The sequence below is a fragment of the Dicentrarchus labrax genome, unplaced genomic scaffold, assembly GCF_905237075.1.
Source record: "Dicentrarchus labrax unplaced genomic scaffold, dlabrax2021, whole genome shotgun sequence".
NCBI classification, from domain to species: domain Eukaryota; kingdom Metazoa; phylum Chordata; class Actinopteri; family Moronidae; genus Dicentrarchus; species Dicentrarchus labrax.
Window position 1 is genome coordinate 6,709,990 of NW_026136719.1, and position 24,015 is coordinate 6,734,004.

General features: G+C 39.9%; 2 protein-coding genes across 2 annotated transcripts in view; one reads left to right on the top strand and one right to left on the bottom strand.

The window, feature by feature from the left end:
- lrp4 (low density lipoprotein receptor-related protein 4) overlaps nucleotides 1-24,015 on the bottom strand; it is a 561,339-nt gene that overhangs the window by 235,187 nt on the left and 302,137 nt on the right. The window lies entirely within an intron of this gene.
- Nucleotides 1-24,015, top strand: part of LOC127351684 (protein kinase C-binding protein NELL1-like) — a 234,698-nt gene that overhangs the window by 72,855 nt on the left and 137,828 nt on the right. Inside the window, exons 6-12 of the mRNA XM_051379480.1 lie at nucleotides 3,921-3,993; nucleotides 4,543-4,625; nucleotides 10,169-10,303; nucleotides 11,460-11,562; nucleotides 13,279-13,352; nucleotides 17,683-17,782; nucleotides 21,291-21,419. Of these exons, the coding sequence (XP_051235440.1) occupies nucleotides 3,921-3,993; nucleotides 4,543-4,625; nucleotides 10,169-10,303; nucleotides 11,460-11,562; nucleotides 13,279-13,352; nucleotides 17,683-17,782; nucleotides 21,291-21,419 (697 nt within the window). The remainder of the gene's footprint in view (nucleotides 1-3,920; nucleotides 3,994-4,542; nucleotides 4,626-10,168; nucleotides 10,304-11,459; nucleotides 11,563-13,278; nucleotides 13,353-17,682; nucleotides 17,783-21,290; nucleotides 21,420-24,015) is intronic.

Below are 24,015 nucleotides of genomic sequence, written 5' to 3' on the forward strand. Positions count from 1 at the left end.
TTGTACTTTAGAATGTATTAGTTGTTTGTATTTGGATTGCTTTGTTGATCCGTTTTCGAAGTTTCGAAGAGTTTTTATGTACAATTTGATGACCAATTACCCTGACATTTGCAGATAAAATGCACAGCACTGTAATTGACTTTAATTTAAAATATAAAAGGATAGAATATCATATTCAAAGGTATGTATTCATTACTGTATAATCACCTAGAAATTGGAATAGTTGTATTTTTGTTACCTTAAAATTAGCTGTTTTTATCCACAGAGGGAGTGAGTCCTCTTTTACGGAGTCCGCCATGTTGAACTGACATGTTTCTACAGTAGCACAGAACAGACAGACCAAACATTGACTCTAGATGCGTTTTTCATGAGTTTCACAGCCACCATAGTTTCTTCTCCACGCCTGGTTGTGTCAAGGGTTTTCAGTTGATTGCAATCTGTATGTGTCACTGTATTGTTGTGACTAACCCGTTACAGCTAACCTAAAAACAAAATGTGTAGGAAATTCAAGTGAAATTCAGCGAAGGTTCAACATCTCAACTTGTTGTTTATGGTGCCCATGAGTCCCTAATGTCTGCATGTAGAGTTAAACTCGTTCTTTGCTGTCACTTCAGTCAATTTTAAAATCCATCACCAGCACAGAGGTTTAAAAACTATGTTGGACACAAGCAGAGCGAAATCATTGCTGTCCATCAAAACGGTGTGTATTGCTTGCAATTTGTTTGTCTCTGTCAAGCGAAGCATGAAGATGTGAATAAGTTAATTCTTAGGGGAAATCCTTGTCATCATCTTAATAATGATCTCTCTTTCTCTCCCTCTGTTCACCTGCATTTCCTCTCTCTTCTCACACTTGTAAATTAGTTTTGCTGATGCTGGTTTAGTCGTGGGAGATGAACTGCAGGTGGAGGTTAAGTCTTTAGACCCTGCTAGAACAAGGAAAGGTCATGTTGTGCATGATCAATTTGAGAAAAAAGAACACAGGATAAAGCTTTACCCAGGATAATAAACCTCTGTCAATGTTGCCTGAGGGTGAAGTGCTGGCCAAACATTGCTGGCCTATTATTGCTATAATAACAAGCTAACTGGGAATTATGACTAAAAGAGAGCAGACAAACAAAGTGAAAGTAATTTTATCAGCAATAACGGTGAGTGAACTTGTGAACATTTGGGGACACAAAGAAACAAATGATGCATAAACAGCACATAAGCACAGACCTCAGTATCCCTCACTGGCTGTATTAATTCCCTTTTTCCCAGTATAACTCAAGTCATAGCCCAAGCCCGAGTCATAGCCCAGCCATAAACCAACAAATCTTAAATTAGCGCTGTCAACCTTTTGCGTATTTTGAAGACATCTGTCTCTCATACAATTGCAGGAAAGCACACATGCTTTTTGTTTTGCATTTAGTAAAGACATACAGTGCCATCTGTAAGTATTTGAACAGTGACACATTTTTAATTGCTTTGTGTCTGTACTCCAGCACACTGGCTTTGAAATGAAACAGTGATGTTAAAGTGCTGACTTTAGGCTTTACTTTGGATGTGTCCACATCCACATCAGCTGAACAGTCTCCACCAACCCCTGAGAAAACTGTGTGACTTTGTAACTGTTAGCTTATTCATCTAGTCACTAAGTTTGTCTTTTCGCCACCTACAGCAAAAACCAAAACTATGAGTTAAAAGAGGCTTAAAAATCTCCCCATGGCTGCAGAGTTGGTGATAATTCTCTATGGATTCATCACTTTTAGCAGCCCCTTTATATTATATTTTGTACTTTAAGTCATTCTTATTCTAAAAACATTGGTTAGTGCAGCTTTAAGGGTCCAGTGTGTAGGATCTAGTGGCATGTAGTGGTTGCTGATTGCAACATCGTAAACTCACCCTTCAGTTCAAAGCTTGTAGCAGAAATTACACTGGCCTTGAAAATGTCTGCCTATGAAAGTCAGCACCTATACCCCATTTATTTCAAATCAATATGCTTTTGTACGCGGACAAAACTATAGAAAATGTGTCACTGCTCCAACTGTACTGTATGCGACTTGAAATGCAGCTGTGTAATTGGACTCGTCTTGCCATAGGGGCATGGACATTTTTCCTGAATAGTGCTATTCTTACATATCTGCCATAGGCTTTGGCAGAGGAATGAAACAAGTGTGTGCCTGTGTGTATGTGTGTCAGAGAGAGAGAGAGAGAGAGAGAGAGAGAGAGAGAGAGAGATATTTATGACTTCAGTTCGAATTACCTGCTGATCATTGACAGTGATGTGTGGTCAGGACCCCTATATTACACCACCGGGACAGACATCTGTGATCTACACCTTCATTTTCATTCTGAGTGACACTGACAATCTCTTCTTCACCATCCACTCCTCACACAGCCTCTCTCTCTCTCTCTGTGTGTGTGTGTGTGTGTGTGTGTGTGTGTGTGTGTGTGTGTGTGAGACACTGTGTTTGTTCTCAATCTGTGCTGCAAGCCTGTTCGCCTCAAGGTTCCCTCTCTCCATGTCTTTGTGTGAAATGGAGGCAGGTGTTGCTTACATCCAGGCTAGCCAAATGCACTGTAAATGGATTTCACATACACATAAAGCAGAGACGACTTGATGCCAACTCTGCTTGAGGTGGTGAATTCTAATGTCCTTCCAGCATGTTTTCAGTAGCCACTTTGAAGGAATGGTAAAATTATATTACCCCCACGTGTGTGCGTGCGTGTGTGTGTGCACATCCCAGTGTTTTACAAGTTCGGTTTTCCATTAGAGAGGGTGCCTTTTTTTTCCAAGATTGTTCTCTGTGGTCATCATGAAGCCCTCTATTTACCAGCCCTGCACCTCTGGAGATAGCCTGTCATTCAGAGTGACTGACAGACGGAGAGAACCCTATGGGTTAGAGGCCATTTTCTGCCTATGTGTGAAGTACATTTACGTCAATTCAGTTTTGAAATGGATACTGTATGCAAAGTACAGGAATATTTTTTTTTATTTTTCTAAACATTTGCTGTGGGGTTTTTTCACCATTTCTAAAAAAACATGCTTTCTCAAACCTATTGTAAAATGAATTGCTGTCCTGGCCAAGAGAGAAGCCTTTCCATAAAAATTAGACCAAACCTACATTTTGGTGCAGACTTTTGTTTGTGTGTAGTTTAATTTAGATCTTGGTCCAGATCCAATAATATTCTAGTATTATTTGGTGTTAATTTTCCAGGTTTTGAAATATCCGTCTCTCATTGCTCGTAAATTGCTATGCCAATCACAGTGACGCATGACTGTTGTCTGATGCAGAGCAGCATGATGTGAACACACAGCACCACAAGTCTGCAGCCAGAGGCAGATGAATAGGATTATTTTTACATTCAGGTAATGATAATAGAAATATTAAAAATAGTTCAATATCAATTAATCCAATGGCATTTCAGTCAAATTCTACTGTATTTCACATTGGGAATGGTTATATCATATCTTAAAATGTGACACAACAGCGTAATGCATTTCAAGGATAAAATATGAACCACTGATTTTTTTGTGAGGAAAGGAGGCTGTGACTCACAGGATTAATGAGCGCAGAGCCTCTGAGCTTTGATGCCAGGTTAAACGCATATACTGGTTTGAGAGTGTTTAATTAAAATAGTTTATTTTGATCATGACAAAATCACCTAAGTGGCAGCTGAGCTATCTGTTCTCAGCTGAACATCTAAGACATATTTTCTACCAAAATACCAAAAGCACACTTTGCACTGCCTAATTTGAATGAACCTGTTTGTTTGACTCCTCCCAACTGCATTGCACCTTAGCCTTTGCACTGGGCACCACACAGGCAAAGCAAGGGGCTACAAAAAGTCTCCAAAGAGACAACCCATAATCTTGCCAATCCATGTGTATCATTATCTTTTTCTGTCTTTTCTCTGCACCCCTCCCTCTGTGTTGCCAGGGCATTATCCAGGATGTGAAGTTGATTTTCGCTCCCAACGGCTACATTACACAGTGTCCTAACCTCAACCGCAGTAAGTATCATGATGGCCCAGTCATACATAGTGTCCCGAACACACTCTGAGAGTAAAAGGAAAAGAAAGAGTACTCTCCATTACTGTGTGCCATTATAGGATTGGACTGTAATGAGCTATTCATCAGCTGGCAGTGACCTCTCCCTGCTGATCACAAACAAAGCCTAGCTTTTTTTCTTCCTTTACTCCAGTAATCTTCATTTTGCTGTAATTCAGATTCAGTGCAGCCTCCTCTCTCCCTGCCTTGTTTCTCCATCTGTTTACTGTCAAGCAGATTAAGATACAAGGCCATCGCTGTGCCACTGTCTTAGCCACTGATCAATAAGGCATGTAATCACACCTTGTCGCTTTATTATTGATACTAACACCAGCCACTAAGACAAAGAATAAACAGATGTGTGAGGCTCCCCTTTTGTTTGTCACTAGCTTCCACGTGCCACGTCCAAATAATAAATTTTCTTGCTCTTTTTATTTCTTATCTAAATGTTTCCCTCTTGCTCTTCTTCTCCATTTCTTCTCTGTTCTGGTGCTTCCTTTTCCCCCGTTGAGCCTGTCCGACCTGCAGCGATTTCCTGAGCCTGGTCCAAGGCATCATGGACCTTCAGGATCTACTGGCCAAGATGACCCTGAAGGTAAGTACAAGGAATGACCTTTTGCACAGAAAACTACCACTGGCAGCTCACCGGACTGTATGAAGACTGACTGGACGTATAAATTACTGCAAAACTAGATTTATTAGTGTCACAAATGTTTGGGAGACAGCTAAAAGAAAAACACTGAATGTTGTCAGACAAGTCAGTGAACATCTGTTAAATAAAAGTATCCAGTCAAAACCTGTCCCAGTTGTACCCTTACAAACAAATAAATAAATAAATGAAAATGAATAAATAACTTCCTTCTCCACTACAGCCAGAGACAGCAGAATCCTTTGATTTTGTTGCTGCTTTCATTGAAGCTTATTGTTCTTTCTCCTCTAAAGCCAGTATCTCATTTTTGTTTAATTTCAACAAGACGTAGCCCAAAAAAAAGTTATTGTTGAGAAACAAAAATAAAATGAACGTGCACCTTAATCTGTCTTTAGAAAATGTGATTACTCTGTCAGTTATTATTCTAAGCGTGGATTGAAGTGGTTTTAGAAGACAAACCCCCCCCCCAAAAAAAAAAAAGATATTAATGTGCATGTAAGAGGGAACAGCAAGCAGACAATGATTTGGTCCCAGAAGGTCCCATATTATTATTATTATTATTATTATTTCATGGTTTTGTTTTTTGCAGTTTGCAATGGCTCACGATTAGAGCAATGAAACAAAGGCACAGTTTTCACTTTGTTGCATGACAAGAGAGGAAAATGTGAAAATGCAAATCACTTGATTATAGAGTAACAGTACTGACAGTAAGGAAGAAGAGTGACAGAAAACGTAACTCAAGGTCCACTTACTCCCTTCTTCTGGAGGTTTTGACTGTATTACACGGTCCTCATCAGCAGTTTGCTCAGTTGTGGCCGTTAAAAGACCTTGAGTTGTGATTTTGTTGTCAAAAGAATATTGTTGTACTTGCGTATCAGTTGAAGAAAGGAGGGAAGGAAGCAGGGAAGAATCAAACATTTTATATTTTGTGAGCTTATGTCGTACTATTTAAATGTGTTTCTGTGGTAACTCCGTCAGGCGTCAGATAAGTGTAATAAAAAGGATAAGATTACCCTCTGAAATGTGCATAATATTTTCGTTCTCACTTTCTTGATTAATCACAGTCTGACTGTGGACTTAAGTTACATGTCACTGGCTGCCATATAAGTAAATGACTGATCAGTAAATTAGTATCTAGGCAGAATAATTATGAATGTGTTACTGACTATTCATAATTATCTTGCCCCAAATACTGACTTTCACTTACTGAAGTCAAGGTAAATGTAGCAATTTATCTCAGTATGAATATTATTGACCTGTCTTCAGTAGCAGCATATTTATTAACATGTGCAGCGGTGGGACAGTAAGCGATACTGCTGTTATATCTTGTTAAAATTTTATGGTTTATTTTCCTGCTACTGTCATTTTAAATGATAAATGTTCGGTAGCACACAGACACACACAGGGGGCAAGTATATTCAGGGTTCACAGAGGTGTCAGGAAATGGCGACTGCATTGTGAGAACAGAGGCTAACAGGCGGTGTGCATTCTGCCCTGGAGCCGTGGGGGAGAGCTTAAACCATTTATAAGACTAAACATCTGCATAACTATGTGTGGGTGTGTGTGATTGACTTTGTGTGTATGTGATTGAGTGTGTGCTTATATGTGCATGAGTGAGTTGCTATCAGGTGGGAGTGAATGAAGCAAGGACATCTCAGCGGGCAGAGTAGCTATAGAATAATTTTCTGTGTAAATAAGGGTGAAATGAAGAACATTACCCTACTGCTGTTTCAACACCTCCGCTTTCACATGAACACACCTCGACCTACTGCCACCTGACCTCATTGCTCATATGAGTCGCAGCATGGAAGATGCAGGCAACTCCAGCCCTAAATGGCATCAGAGAATAGAGGAATTCAGCATGAAGTGAATAATTGCTTGGTCCTGAGAGTGCAATGTGGAGTGTCAAGGCGAGGTGAGATGACAATAAGCTCTGCTGTGTGTGGATTAGCATGGCAGCATCTGAATGTATTATATACCTGTGTATTTCTGAGAAGAAGCACAAGCATGTGTTTATGCCAAAACATGTAGAAATAGCTCAATACCTCTTGAATACCGATACCAGTACAATAATATTATTTTCCCATTTGAAGGGTTGGTTCAGCCCAGTTAAAAAAAAACAACAAACATTTACTCATCTCTCTTTAGTGGTATGTAGCCATATAGATAGTTTTATTTGTGAGGTTGTTTGTTGTTTTTTTTTATTGCTTATATTTTATTTTATTTGATTGTGGTACTCACTGCATTGAATTATGACATTTAGAAAATCAACAGCAACATCTCCTTCTTGAATTAGTGTCCCTGTTACTCTGGATTATCTACAGACTTTTTAAAAGTTAGTTTAAGTACTTTCTAGAAGAAATAGTCCCAATAAAAATGGCTGATGACAAGGCCAGAAGCGCTGCATGGCTACATACTGCAAGACGTAAGTGGGTATTATGGGTGAACTGACCTGTTAATGCTTGTATATAATCACTGTCCAGTGGTTAGGGGTTAGAATAACTCTTGTGGGCATTATCTCAAAAATGAAATTAATGATAAATTGTTTTTGGCGATACTTGGTCTTCACAGCAATCAATTGATGTACGTTTTGCTTTGGATAGATATCTGAATAAATGATGCATAACTGGTTAAATGTTCTCCTCTATTGCTGCTGCAGTGGATTCCCTCATGTGTAAGCCATGCAAGCAGCTTTGAGTCTATCCAGTGTTCTTGGTAATAAGGGGATTGAGGTTCCAGGTTTGATCTGTAAAAATGTTTATTACTGAAAGCTACTTTGATTCTGGCAAGTTGCCCCCAAAGTAGCTCCCTATGCGCTTATAATTGCTAATCCAGGGGGCTGTGCTGACTTTGGGTTGGACTTTGGGTCAAGCTTTTTTGATGATTTATTAAAAACTGAGCTTTATTTGGATAGTTGAAGGCTTGCACAGTTTACTTTGATATTTGTTGTTGGTAGAGGTGTTTCTAAAGTCCCTGCAACAAAGGTGGTGAGTTCAAAGGCAGCATGGTCCATAGTCCGGAAGAACACAATTATCAGAACATATCTGCAGATACACAGTATTTAATATACACTTACTCAAAAATAATTGATACAGTACATCAGTCTAGCGTTGCACTATTAGTGGGTAAAATCCAACTTGAAACTGTGAATTAAAACATCCATGTCGGGACTGCTGATAACCCCTTGTGCAAGTTTTTTAAAACCCACTCAACATGCATAATACCAGAATTTCCCCTTAATGCACTAAAATGCTTCAGATTCTGTGTTTGTTGGGTAGTGTTAGTAAGGCTCAAGATGCTCAGTTAGTGTAAAAATCCCACATTTTCAACCAAGGACAGTCTCTTAATAATCATACATTTCATGACTTTTTTTCAGTGTGCTGCTGTCTGGAGGGAGTTATTCAGAATGTTGGTTTCTCACTTTCCTTCATGGCATTTATATTACAATATTTAGGCTGACTATGGAAGGCTAAAAGTGAAGGATTTCCCTACTTGCTCTAAAACCAAACACATTACCATCACTTACTGTACATTTTAAGATGAATTGGTCTATTAAGTCTTCTAACTTACCATCAGGTTTTGGAGTCTCAGCATGTGTTTGTTTCATTGTTATGGCTAAAGTATCATAATTACATGATGGCAGACATCCCAGATCTGGATCACAAACAAAATCTAATTAATTACTTGTTGGCCCAAGACTGATTGGTTCCCAGAATTTCATGGAAATTCACTCATACATGTTTGACATATCCCTCAAATATGCAGGCAAACAAAAAGGATTAAAGGTAATAAATACACCTTTTCCCTCACCCTCCATTATCTGGACTTTGTCTTATTTAATTATTTCACGCGTGTCTCTTGGCCTCATGTATCAACCATAGGAGATACATGTCTATTAGCCTCTGACTCCTTTGTGCGGTATCACTGTGCCCTTTGATGCTCACATTGTACAGGAAAGGTATTCCTCTGTGGTGCCTCAAGGCAGCCTCCCAGCCTTTGAAATTGCATTTCAAACATTTTGTTTTGGGCTTTGACAGGACACATCTTTACCGCTCACACAGCTCTCCTGCAGCCAGCCGGGACTCCTCTAAATGAAGCAAAAAGCCTCAGTGACATCCAGCATTTTTCTTTTTTACTGAGAAGCCTCTATCATTTCGCAGCGAGTCCTCTCTCTCTGACACTGTGGCCTGGGCAGGTCTCAGAGGAGCAGAGGGGGCAAAAGCAGAGCGGCAGAGCAGCCTTGAGTGTCTTAAGTGGACCTACAGTTTCTGAGTTGACCTACGCTGCTCAGATCAATTGGACCTTTTTGAATTCCCCCACCTTCCCACCTTTCAAGCAGGACTCTGATTGTTTATATCTGGGTCAGACAGTACTTGTATTTTACAGATATGTGAATTTGTAAGACATAGCGTAGCCAGCCAGCTCCTACCCAAACCTGTAGTTGAGCTTTCATGGATACAGTCTATTTTTTACAGAAAAACTCCACAACTCTGTAGATTATTGATCAATACAAACTGGATGGATGCTGATTTTTTTTCAGGAAAATAAAATAAATGCTGTTTGTTATTGATTTACATGATACTATATGTGGTTACTTTAATAGAAACAAACTATTCAATCACACTGAAAAGAATTATCTGTTGCAGTTGAATCAACAATCAGAATCAGAATCAGAATCAGAAATACTTTGTTGATCCAGGGGGGCAAATTTGTTAGGACATGTGTTAGTTCTTGTTCAACAAGATGACAACTTCTCTCCTTTGCTTTGCTTAAAATTTCAACATGAACCATTGGATTGGACGACTCGCTACTACCAACACTACAATGTCCTGTAATTGGTATCAAAACATAACACAAGGATTCATTTAAACTCAGATTAGGCTGATTGTAGTTGCTGATCTTTGTTGAAATTATTAAAGCACCTCCTTCACTGTAAAAATATTTTGTCTGTGAACACATAGCTAATGTTTCTTACAAAACATTCTGTATTTTCCTAGATAAATGAGAATAATATACATACTTTCTATGACACACGGTTGTTAAATCCTGATTTAAAGCAAATCCTGCTTGGTGCACTCCACCCTCTGCGCCCCATCCCTGTGACACTGCCTCTTGACACTTTTGTCAGTCAGAGATGCATCACTTCTGTCGGGAGACAACCGTGGGGAATGTTGAGCATGAAATAAGCTGAAGAAAAAGGGCTGATCAGTGTGTAGGAATAAAAGAGGGTTGAGGCAGGATCGTGGCTGTCAGTCCTGTCTGTCATTTCTCAGTAGATTATAGCCTGAGGTCTGGAGCATGAGCTGAATGATGATCATTTATTATTCTATGTGCCCTTCTAATGAGTGGTTCCCTGCGGAGCAGCTCTCTGTGAAAACCAACCAGGGCACGCCAGAGGGCATGGGGGCGGGGTTAGGGGTTACCCCCGGTGCACACTGAGACTTTTGAATGTAGTTTTGTGACTCTAGTGATTCTGTACTCGTCCTCAGTTGAACTACGCAGAGTCCAGACTGACACAGCTGGAGGGCTGTCACTGCGAGAGGACCTGCAATGCCAACGGCCTGGTCTACCGGGATAAGGAGCTGTGGGTGGAGCCCGAGAACTGCAGGAACTGTGCATGTAAGGTGAGTGTCACCAACATACTTGAAACCACAGAATGCGGGACCAGATTTTAACTATCACACGGTAAAAAATCTCTTTCAAATTTAGTACTTTAATCTGTTTTTGAGCTCTAAAATGACTTTCTTAAATCCTACTTACTGGTCCTCACTGTAGTTGTTAAGAGATATTGGGTACACCAAAAAGGCAAATGACAAAACTAATAATACAAAATAAATAATAAATAATAGAATAACCTTTCAGCATCACAGAATGATGATATGTCAAAGCGTAGCAGGATTTCTGAGGGTAGATTTTTGCTTTATTGGGAAGTCATTCCTCCCCTCTCAACACTTCCTTAACTTGCCTTCCCATCAGACCATCCGTTATTCCCCTGCATCGTCTCTCCCTGCCTCCTTCCCGCCCCCTAATAAGCGCCCCCCTAATAAGCCTCCCTGCCTGCACTCATACATAGGAGCCAGACTTTGAAATTTGTTGAATCAGGCCATCCTGGGCCCTGGGGAATTAGACTTGCTGCATCATTGCACATCAAGCACAGGGTGGAGTTTAGTCGGTCTGATTTCCTCCCGTGGACATGCCATTAACTGATAACCGCGGCGTCCTGGGGGAACCATTTCCGATGACTCATGAAATGAAGAGGCGCTCACAGAGAGAGATATCAGCCCCAAAAATGAAGGCAGTCCTTCAGGGCCTGAATAACTACCTGCTATCAGCAGGCCGTTCAGTTTCCATATTCACCATCCAGTGCTTGCTGATGAATCTGTTATCTGATTGTATGACATTATAATTTATTTTTTTATTCGTAAATATGATGATAGGTTTTAGTTTCAGATTGCATTCCTGGAGGTGGGATTCTGAGCAGTTTTGGGCTAGTTTGAATGGAGTGTTAGCTGTTCAGTATTGGATGAAAGCATGCATCACACTGCATGTGTTATATACCGTATGTTTGCTGTTGGGGTAGAGGATGTTTTTTCCAGTTATAAAAGTTGAAAAATTCCATAAATGCTTGTTCAAAGGTAAATTAAGACATATATGGAAGTAGGATACGTTTTCAGTGTGGATTTTTTGGGCAGTGCCACAGGTAAAAGCTGTATGTTCACTGTGAATGTTTTTGATGGAAAAAAAAACTAAATAATATTAATAATAAGAATTTTCTTACAGAATGGCGTGGTGGAGTGTCGCAGGATTTTCTGTCCTCCGGCAAACTGCTCAGAGGACTCGCTACCTGTACACGTGGATGGGACTTGCTGCAAGAAATGCAGACGTAAGTATCAGCAGCACACATTTAGATCATGCAGGAAGCAAAAGAAATGTTCACAACCAAACCTGTGAAACTCCGCTCTGCAAAAATACCTTTCACACCACAAAATAGGCACAGCGCAAATTAACTGTTAATTTACAAGCAGTATAAATAGATGTAGATTTATAAATATATATAAAAAATAAATAATCTTTATCTCTAATAATTTTCCTCATTCTAAGCCATGGCCTCTACCATTAGTCAGTGCCACTACTTTGGTGCATATTTTCTCTATAAACCAGCATAAAGCTAAGAATTATGCCATCTCTCAACAGCTGCTTTCTTAAAAATCTATTATTCTACTAATACTATAATACTTACTTACAGCACTGGTTTTAACAGTACATGATAATCCAGAAACAATAAATGAAGTTGTAATTTTTTCACACAACATTACCAATGGCTTAAACTAGCTTGCACACCACAGCTGTTAAAATCTGCTAGTTTTCATTTCAGCAAACAAATCTGACATCAAACAACATCGGCAAGAAATGAAAAACCAGTTTGTTTGTTTTTTTGTTTTTTTTTTTGTGTGAAATCAAAGTCCCATTGTCTCAAAAAATCTGATTTTGCGGGGTATGTCTGCTAAGATTTGTAAATTGCAACTTTATGGAAAAGCTTGATGGTCATAGCAACAGTAACTAAGAGGGGCAAAGCTTAGTGAATGCTCAATGGCCAGCTTGTAATAGTAAAATAGTGTAAGAGTAGACTTTAACATTGCAGCAGTAAAATATTGCCATGCCACTTTCTGTTCTTCGAGAGAGGAGTCATTATTCGCACAACCACAAATATTAGCTTGTCAGAAAAACATAAACATTGATTGTTATTTCGCATTTACCAATGCTATCATTTTTGACAGTCCTAAACACATGTGCAGCTTGTTTGCATTACAGTACATCGTGCATTTGAGGTAAAACAACCAGAAGCACTGCAGATACACACAAGAGGACTGTTGTTTGTAGCTGATGTTCTGCTGGCACAATGAAACCAGAGCAAACTATCTACAAGACCAAAGATCACAGTCGCCTGGTTTTCATGGAAGCTGAAATGGAAGCACTATTTCTAGTATAAAGCACACAGGGGTCTGGTAACTGCTCACGGACCCACGGACAACTGTGTCTGTCTTGCTATACTGCAAAAACAGTAAATCCCTGAAGTATAGTTAATCTTTGAATAATTCCATCCCTCCTCTGCCTCCCCCCATCCTCCCGCTCACTTCGTCTTCCTCCTCTTCCTCCCCTGTGAACATCAGAGGTCTGGCACAGGAGAACAAGGGAGCAGCGCTCCAGTGCTGCGACTGAGCGCTCCACAGTCCTGCACCCTGGAGAGGAGAAAAGCAGGACTTCATATCATATGCTTCATTTTCTATTTCTGCTATCGCCAGAGGAATATGCAGAAGGGTCTCCTCTGTTGTATTCTTAATGCGCTGTTACACTTCCTCTCCGCTTATGCACACTAGCCAAGAACAACTTTGTTTCTTACAGAATTAAGTATGCAGAAATTCAGGCTGGAAACTTTTTTTTTCCCTCCACAGCCAATCTCGGAAGCAAATTTCTCTATTGTTGACTGTACCACAGGAGCTGATATTAGTTGAAGAATTACTCTGTTTGTGGTATTTCATAGTTACTGTACCTAATGAATTGTTATTGATGCAAGAATGTTCTATTTTTCTACCCACAGCAAAATGTACCTACATAGGGCAGACCTTTCCTGAAGGCCAGCGCTTTTTATCCAGGAGCTGCAGGGAATGCAAGGTAACAGTTATCATTACGGTGTACAATTCTTTTTCCAGCATTTAGCCTCTAGTCTGCAATTAGATCACCATTCAGCACTTCTCCTTCAGCATAAACGTGTAATGATTGTGTGTGGTGGACTGCTCAGTGTGTTATTCAATTAGCGAGCAGGCCTTATTAGTTTTCCCTCCATCCCCCAATCTGTTCAATCTGCCTTTTTTTCTTCTCTGTAATGGTAAGATAGCCAGGTAATTAGAATAACGTATGAACACAGAAACACAAAGGCCTGATTTGAATTGGAGCTTCATCACTGCGTGGATTATAATTAAAGTCATTATTCCAGTTCAGCATAGAACAGAGGTGAGCTTTCTTCACTGAGAAGACGTTTATCTTTAAAGACAATATTTTAAGGAGAAAATTTGCGTTTTATGCATGTAATTGCTTACAAAGAGCCACACAGTGGATCCCTGGACTCATTATTAGCCCCCAGACACCTCGAAACATCGTTATATAGTTTGTAGGCTTTGTTTTAAGCAATTACAGCCATCTTTTACTCCTGGATGTGAATGCTGCTAAATGACCAATTTGTAGACAAAATATTCTTAGAAGGGCCCCGAAATCTCTCTCTGTCAGCATTTTCGGTAGTATGTGTGTCTAGGTATGTAAACTGTGTATTTGTACATGGTGGAATTAAAAGAATGTCTCTGGCACTCTGTAATCTTCCTTCTTCAGACTATCTCTCCGTCCTCTCTCCATCACAACAGGAGAGCTATGAATTTGACATATGGAGATAATAAGTAAAAGGAGAGAAAGAGAGAGAGAGAGGGTCACATTAGGCTACTTATGGAAGATGTGTGAAGTAAAACATTTTGACATGTCATAGCAGGTGTATGAACCATTGCTGCATTCCAATTAGGGGAGGTCCTGCTATTGTGCGTGCTGGTTCACTGCCACTGTTACTGGGACACTTAATGGAACTGAGCCGTTGTTAGTGTTATTACATGCACCTGTGTTTTCCCTGCTGTGACAAGTCAAAATGTCTGCTGTGCACAGTAGTCCATTTCAGCCTCCTGCATGAAAGTCAGATGGACTACACACCTAGCCACTACTCCAACCTCCATATCCTTACACAGTACTTCCTGCACTGGTACTGGACATGCAATGCATTTAATAATAATAAAATAATGTTGATTCCAAAGGACACTGGAATGAGTGAGTAATGTATGGTCAGCAAAACTGACTTTTGCTAATTTTTTTCTTATGCACAACATATTACAGCCAAAGTTGCAAAACAATTGATGACTCCAAAGTTTTGTAACTGTTTATATCACCTCCAAATAAATTATTTAGATTTGTTAAAAATAGGACTTAAACCTGTCTGACCTCTTGTGTTGCTTGTACTAATAGACTCCAGGGTTTAGCTGTGTCTCAGAGTTGCTGCATCCCCACATCCCCCATCTCAAAAACAACACTAATCACTAAATTGTTGACATAAATGATAGGAATGTAATGAAAATTGGACCCAGGTTGAAATTAAAACTGTATTTTCATTTATGGTGAGGGTGGCTTCTGAGGCTCTTCGAGTCACCTGAATGTGTTAACAGGCTGATTTCATCAAGTAACAGCAATTAAGTGGCTGGCTGGCTGCTGGGCACATTGCAACATACTAGGGGAATATGGGAGACTCACTGGGGGTGTTACTCTCAAAATGAAACCATCCCTTGTGTACAGATGTGGAATAGCATCTCATCAAGGTTACAGTATTTTTCTCCACTGCAGAGTGCCTTTGGTATGATATAGCTGGTGTTTTGTGAAAAATAATGTCAAAAATAAACATACCCCTAACACAACTGATGGGTAAAGAGAAGTTACAGATGCTGGAAATTGATTCTTTTAAGTTGTAGACTTCTACAGATCTGTCTCTGGTGTTCTAGTCAGTTAATTTTCCCACAACCTCTGCTGTTGCCTCTCAGATATTCAGTCTGAATGAAAAGCTGCAGTGAATCTGAGATGATGAGGAAATGTGTTGGTTAGTCTGTTTTTACACAGTTGTCAGTTGCCTCTTTAAGAAAACTATCAGTGATTCTTTGAACCTGGTAGTAATGACTAGAATCCAAATTTAGAAAGGGGTTGGCTGCATACAAAAACTCAGTAAAACAAGTTGTTCTATTTTTTGGGAACTGCAAAGATAATCTTGCTGAAATGAAAGAAAAATAAATCAGTTGGGTTGGTGTACCACCATCACATTATGCCTGTGTTTGCCCATCTTGCTGAGTTTTCCTTCGCACATGGTGTTAATGATCTGAATAATGAAAAATTATGCTAAAGCTGATCACAGAAAATGAATTATTAGGCAAAAAATATGTGCTTCTTAAAAAATGACTTGTTGTTTTTTTTAATTTGATGTAATTGTAAATGGAATATATAATTCAATTTTGCAATCTGAATACATATCATAGACTAAATTGGTACTGTTGGGTCTCTGTAAATAATGTTTTAAAGAGTTCGGTCTAGACCTACTCTATTTGAAAAGTGTCCTGAGATAACTTCTGTTATGAATTGGCGCTATACAAATAAAATTGAATTGAATTGAATTAAAACTGCCAAACATTTGTTAATTTAGCAGACACAGAGCGACATTAGTGCAATATTTATTTCAACTAACTAACTGACTCTAACTTAATCTGTTTGCTGGATAGGTAGTAGACAGTGGATTTATCAAAGCTTTTTCATCAAAAAGAAAACTAGAAACTAGAAACAGCGCTGATAAGAGTGGACTTCACAGTCATTCAAACTGGATTAGCTTTCACATTTGAGCCACTGTTAATGTATGTGCAGCTCTAATAGTTCGAATAAAAGACAGATTCATTAATGATGAAAATACTAGTTGTCTTTAGAAAATGATGTGACTGCTAAAAGGCTCACAGTGCAAAGCGGCTGTACCATTAAAAGATGACATGAGGAAAGAGTTAATGTGGTTCCTAGAAAAGCACGACATTGAAGGAAGTTGTGAAGGAGAAATCTCAGGGATTTAAGTCAATACTTCAGACCTTGAGAGGCATCGCGGGGACCACCAGAGCTTTGACATACCAGCCAGTCTGCTGCTGTGTGTCTGCTATTTGTTTTGAAGGCCCAGGGGAAGGTGACACCGAGTTCTATCTTCCCTTGTTTCCCTTCTTTGGTGGCTCATATCTACACCTTACCTACTATCTGTATTCATGCCCTTCTTGTGAGCATCATGTACTGCCTTTACATTCCACAATCTCTGTTGTCATGGCAGCCTCATTCAGTCAGGAGTATCTTAAAATATCCTGTTTTTTAACATCTGAAAACATCCTTTTACCTGTTGGTGTGGTTTAATACATTTCAATAGCCGTGTAACTTTCACCTTTTGCTGTCTTCAAATTATAAGGCTTAGACACAGGCCTTTGTATGAGCTCATAGAACTAATATTTATTATCCTAAAAAAATGACAAAGATTACATTTGGTTTGATTTGCAGAGTTATAAAACTTTTCGATATTTATATATTTCAAGCATTTTCTATTTTCAATTAAAACACTTCAAATAATGATTTTTCTCAAGAAAAAAAAACAACTGCTTTCAGAGACAGGCCATTATGGCCAGTATGTCTAACTGTAACATTATTTAGTAAAACAAAAAACAAACAAACAACTTACTGTAGTGTTGGTATGTTGTTTTCTTACCTCCATTGGGGATGTCCCAATAACTAGTCCAATCCAAAGCAAATATTTACAATTATGATTCTGGCACATTAAAGGTCCAGTCTGTAACATTTAGGAGGATCTATTGGCATGAATGGAAAATCTGCATTGCTACATGCCTCTAAATCCTCCTTTTTAAAATAACAACTGTACTCTTCTTAATCTGACACACCTTATTTTTCACGAACAATTTCATAGAAATACTGGAGGTAAAATATTACGTTTATAAGCTTGAATGAATATAAAGGGTTGACCTATTTTATTTTGGAGTTATTGGGACTACAGAAACAGTAGTTCCATATGGAACATTCTTTTTAGATTTATTAAACATCAGATATATTTCTTTTTCATATCTTTACCAGTTCAAAGGGTGAAACGTGCATGCAATTGTATGAATGTGCATGTGTCCAATGTACACACCAAAAACAACTAATATGAATGTTGGCGGATTAGGTTGCATCATATAAACTATATATATATAAAGGTTGGAGAAGTGGGCTTGTGACTAGAAGGTTGCTGGTGGTGTAATTCTTTTGGTGACGATAGTCTCATTTAATGCACAGACCTTCACACATTTGACTGAAAGCACTAAAATTATAATGTTTTGCCTCTGTCCTGTCACTTCAGAACGGCCTGATGGTGAAAGTCACAGAAACTTGTCCAGAGCTCAACTGCACCGTCAGTGAACAGATCTTACCAGACGGCAGATGCTGCAATGTTTGCAGAGGTATGTCTTCCTTCTTATGCACTCTTCTCAGTTGCATGAATCACTCTTTCTTTGGACTTGCACGCACCAATCCCCTGCCACTGCGAGAAGTAAACACAGCCAGTCTGCTGGATGCTGATTCAGATTGTACCACTGCAATAACTCTGTTTCTCTCCCTTTCCACCCGGGATGAATACTTCTTGGCTGGGATACCTATCAGAGCAGATTGGTCTGTCTGCTATAGAGCACCTGCTATGCCAATTTGCCTGTGCCCCGCTGCTTTGGCAGGGAGGTACTACAGGGTAAATAGCCACCGGTAATTCAGTAAATACATTGAATAAACAAACTGTAGGAGGCTGTCAGCTATAGAGCTATAATGAAAGAAACCCAGGGCAGGTTCTGAGCAAAGGAAATTGCGCTCTCGTTTAGGCAAGATAAGCAGCATGGCTTAGACACACTGTATTCAGAGGAGAGGAAGATGAAAAGAAGGTAAAAGCCAAGGCAAGGAAAATAGAGAAAAGGGAAGGGGAGAAAGTAGATGGGAGAGGAAAGGTTAAGAGTGTAAAGGAGACTAAGGCAAGGAGGGGAGAAGGAGGAGGGAGGAAACATTATGTCTTAGACCTGCTATGTTGAAAAAAAAAGGAAATGGAAAGCACATGAGAGGAGAGGAAGATAAAAGATATAGAGAGGATAAGTCTAGACTTTATATGCTGAGGGAAGAGTAAAGGAAAAGAGAAGGATGAGGACAGAAGGCATAGATAGGAATAAAGGAAGAATGAGGAACAATGGGACATATTGTGATGGAAAGAGAAGAAAGGAATGAAGAGATGAGGGAGAGAATTGTACGTGATAAGGGGGTTTATATAGTACAGCTAACAATTCAAGATTAGAGTAATAGCACCTCTTCACTAAACCTCTTTCTTTCTCCCTCTCACACACCCACCCACACCCACTGTCACCAAAACTTAGAACCGGTCATTATTTCCAAACCTTCTCCAGACTTCCACACTGTGTGAGTCAGTACTTTACCACCACTCGGAAATTTACTTGTGCTTCACTGTTAAGTCCTCAAAGCCACACTGGCTCTGTTAAAATGGGTAATTACACAATTGTCACAGAGAGTTCATACTCTTTAAAAAGAGTATTTCTACAGCAAGGGACCTGTTTATGTGTATGTGGCAAAACAAAAATCCAGCAAATCCCAAACACAAAGTGTGGTGTTTGTGGTCGGAGAACTGTACTCTCCCACCACAGTACTTGTGTTTGTTATTCCTTGTGTAGTCAGGCCTTTACATCTATACAGCGTTCTGTGGGGTGCTGCTGTAGATGGCGGAGGGGGTGAGAGGAAGAATAATGCAGACACAGCTCTTTCCTCAGTAATGGCTCCCCAGGCTCCCTGCCTCTCAGGGCTTTTATGTGCAGCCAGTCTGTCTTTCATTACAGGACATGATGGGCTACATCAGCTCATACTTACTGAGCAGAAGACAATCATCTCTCTGTCTGTCTGCTTCCTTATGTGTCAGACTGAGTCTCAGTTCATCTGTCTATCTGTCATGTCACATTTCTGTACACGTGCAGGATCTCAGTCTGGTTCACATTTGACAAAAGATCAGCACTGTAGGCAGTACATAAGTTCCTGTCCACCATCACAAACAGCCAGGGTTTCAATCCCAGTAGCAGGGCTACTGCATGTATGCGTCTTTCCATTAGACGCAATTGGTCACATTCACAGGTTCACAGTGAGGGATCATGACCGGTCAGTGCACTAGTGACTCCTGCGCTGCAGACTTCCACTGAAGAAAACACTTACTCCCTGTGACCTTGAAATGTGGCACCGGCGATAGCCGTGGCCGGAGGCATTATGTTTCCAGGCTGTCTGTCTGTATCTCAGAAACGCCTAGGGGGAATTTCTTTATATTTGGACTCAAGGATGAACAGATTAAATTTTTGTGGTCAAGGGTCAAGGTCATTGTGACTCACAAAACACATGTTTGGCCATAACTCAATAATTGACAACCATATTTCACAATTGGTCGGACAATGAATTGGCGACACTTTTGCCTAAAGGTAAAAAATGAGCTTGACAAACATGATTTTGGTCATAACACAAGAATTGATGCAGTAATTAGGACATCAATGGGATACAACAATCAGGGATAACATTTATCCCAAATAGTCACAGTTCAACTTTACTGTGACATGATGTCCTAGAAAAGCCATTACTCAATGGCTCAGGAACACAAGGGGAGATTGTGACCATATTTCACGGTGACCTCAAAATAGTTTTTAGCCATAATTTAAGAATAAATTGAGTGATTCCAAATTTCACACATGTTGACCAGGACATAAACAATAACTACCACAGCACAGACATTCATCTTTCCATCTCATCCATTCTGCCTTTCACGAATCACATGACTGCAAACAACATGTATAACAAATTGTGATCCTATGAGTGTGTGAGTGCGTTTCACATACATCTCATAGAGAGGCTTTTCATCTTTAAAAGAAGGAAACAAGAGCACCACATTTTGTCTATAAAAATTTGTATGTAAAGGCTGTCTTTTCACTTGTTCTGTGAAACATCACGATGAAGATCCTGTGTTGAAATATATTGTTTAAGTAGAGACTCTTCTTCTAGGTCAGTTAGTGTTGCAGTCATTTTTCACATTTGGTTGTTATGCTACCTGAGCCCCTATGTTACTGTTGAAGTAGCAATAAAACCTTATAGTCTACCTACACAGCCACACTCTTTGCTGAATGTAGGAAGTCGCTCTACTACCATCGGTTCCTTCAGCACACACGCACCACAGGTCAGGTTATCAACATCGATTTATTGACTCCTCAGCCGCACACACTGTCAATACAAAACACTCAGCTTTACAGCTCTTCTGAGGCTTCTCCAGCCCTCTTCCAAAATCTGTGACAGTTCACACCAGACGTCCTTTCTGGTTTGTGTGTGGCAGCCAACTCAGGTCCAGCACACTACTGCATTAAGAGAGGAGAGAATGATTACTCAATGAGTACAAGCTGAGATAATCAACTCACCTGGCACTGCTCTCACAAGCCATCCCCACACCTCTCTCTCTCCTGCAGCTGAGTGTAAACCACACCCACCTCCACACTGAAACATCACCAGAAAACACCATAGGAACATACTGTTACAGCGCAGCACAGTTGTGACTCTTTGACTCTATTGGCTGGATGAATGAAGTTCCTCTGAGATGTTCCTACATGAGCAGAATGTTTTATGTATGTGAACTTTTTGTATTGTGTATGTGTGCACATTCCTTCATGAAAGCCAAAACTTTTATGATCGCACCAAACTCAATGCAGTCGTAAACTGTATACATCAGGCTTGACTGTCATCCACAGTAGTGGGCAACAGGAACAAAGTTGCTCATTTGTGCATTTGTCTGCTTTTATCTGCGTACAATGTGTGTGTGTCTGTATACAGCTTTTTACTGCCTTGAGAGAGAACATTTTAAGACCAAAGTAAATCAAGGCTTTCTTTGTCCCTCTCTTTCAGGTTATGACTTTTGCGCAGAGGGACTCATTTGTGGAGAAAACTCTGAGTGTAAAAACCGGAATACTAAAGCAGAGTGTGAATGCAAGAGCGGCTATGCCTCCATCCACGGGGATTCAACTTACTGTGAAGGTAGGACTATATAATTTACCTAGCTCAGGCTGAGCTGTGGCTCATGTGACTGGCTCATAATATCTATTAGCTGAGGATGTTGAAAGCAGTATGGATGGCAGTGTGTCAGTGTTTAATTCATTGTTCTCTTTTAAGAGCGTGTTTATGTCAGGCTGGGGGCCAAAGACTGATATTAATGGCCTGATATTAACCCACTGAATGTATGATATGATGACAAAAGTGTATAAGGGCAACAATGATTGTTCTGAAAAAGCACTTTGGTCAGTTGTGAATAAGGACCTGAAGTGAGAATGAGAAAGGAGCTAGATCTGTGAAACACTGTTGATTTGACTTAGTGCTGAAGGTTGGTAAGGGTTAAGTTTGAGGTTCAATTTAGGCAACTTATACAGTATCAGTAAAGGACCCTTGAACCTTTGGGTAAATAAAATATCACAAAATCCATTTATGATATTTTTACTTTACTAGATTCACTTGTTTTAAGTTGCTTTGAACAACAGAGTCTGCCAAATAAATGTGATGTAATATCAGAACTTCAGAGACAGATGCTGAAAAGAATCACATACAAGAGCTGTGTTGCTTGAAAATAAAACCCAGAAGACAAACAATTAGGAAACATGGAAACTCTCAAATGATAATGTTTCAGTCAGCCAACTTACGTTTGAAATGTTTATTAAAGCAGTATAGCATATTTAGATTTTGGCGTCTAGGCTCTGACCTCATCACTCCCCGCATATATGTTTACATAGAGATATTGGGGAGTGATGCGCAAATACCTTTAACCCACAGTCGGAGCCTACAGGTGGATGCTGGGGTGGTGGTGGGGCTTACAGCGCAGCAGGCAGCAATAGCTTACCGAGCAGCAATAGCTTACAGAGTAGCAGCAGCAATATGGATGCAGGGTAACAGCGGCATTGACAGAGCAGAGGGAGACCTGGGAAATTGTGCAGTTTAAATAGACCGCCAGATTGGAAGGGAGCGCTTGGTTAGTGATTATGGAATAAGGCATGTCATGTGTGTAATCAGCGCAGCTCGAGTTGACTGCCTGAACTAGCTCTCAGGATTCGCTCCATTATTGTTTTTTTGCATTCAAATTGCTTCTGTTTGGCATAAGACTAAATTACTTGATGTCCACAGTGATGAATTACCTTTTTGAAAAAGGTCTTCCAATTGACTTTTGAAGAATCAGAAAATGAACTAAAACCAAAGTGCTGCAAGGTACAAAGTCTGTTTTTATACTCATGGCATGATTTTAAGAAAATGTTTATTATTATTTATATTCAGTGGACTGGAACAAGCAAAGTTCCTTTCAGGTTGTTGTGACTCATTTTCTCATGCTCAATTTGTTTGCTTAAGGGACCAGTGCGTTGGATTTAGTGGCATCTAGCTGTGAAGTTGCTGACTGAAAGTAACTGAACACCACTCACATCTGGGAATGAGAATGGGCCATGAAGTGTGTAGGACAAACTACGGTGGCTGCAAAAAACACTACACCCATACAAAAAGTGCAAAAGGACCTATCTACAGCCAGTGTTTAGTTTGTCTGTTCTGGGTCACTTTCGAAAAATGGCAGTTCAACATGGCGGACTCCATGAAAGGCAACCGTGGCGTCTGTAGATAAAACGGCTCATTCTAAGGTAGTTAATTGCCAAAAGATCATCCTAAATGTTACACACTGAACTTTTGAATCAAACTGTTGGTAATATTTAAACTTAACTTGCAGTAGAAAAGCTCCTGTTATGAACCCAGGTCTGTAGAGTGGAGAATGTTTGACCTGTATACTCTTTTTGAAGCACTATTTTAATCTTAACCTACATTACCTATTGTTTCCAGTAGTGTCTGCTTCACTTCTCCTGGAAAACATGTAATCTGAGTTTCGAGACATATGATCTGAGTTTTCTATTTCGCAGATTTCAGGGGATCCTACTCTCTCTGAAAAAGTCAGTCATCCCTAAGAGTGTAAGGATGTCCAGTATGGCTGAGTAAAAGCCCCAGTCTGTGGGTGTTGGGGCCCCGGAGTACTTATGATGGAGCTAATGGCCTTATTTGATTAAGAGGCTTGGGAGCGGCGGTCTGCGGATTGAAGGATTTGCTTGATGCTCAGTGCAGTTGTCTTTGGGTCGGAGCCACAGCAGACTGAAGAGCTTGGTAGCCACAAGCCCTCCAGTCTGTCTGCTTCTGTTTGAGCTGCATGGTAAAGAGGTTTACCCAGAGCTCCACTCCAATCCACGAAAGTCCCTTACCATATGAGTGAAGGCTGGGAAATGCTGATTGTTAGATCAACTATGTAAATTGTCGAGCCACGGCTCTATTGGCTATGAGGGCATTATCCATGTTTGGGGCTTGCTCCCTAAAGGCAGCTCAAACTTCTATTGTAAATGGATTATCTGGAATCCTGCTGTACAGTATGGTGATATTTGACATGACTTCACACTCACCTCCAACTTAAATTGGCTTAGTATAATATGTTTTACACAACAGACTGGGGTAATCTTTTTATTTTATTTTTTTTTATTTGCATTGTATACAAAGCCCTGCAGTCTGATGGGATGTCACTGATATCCTAATAGATGTTTTACAAAACAAATTAATTTCTCTG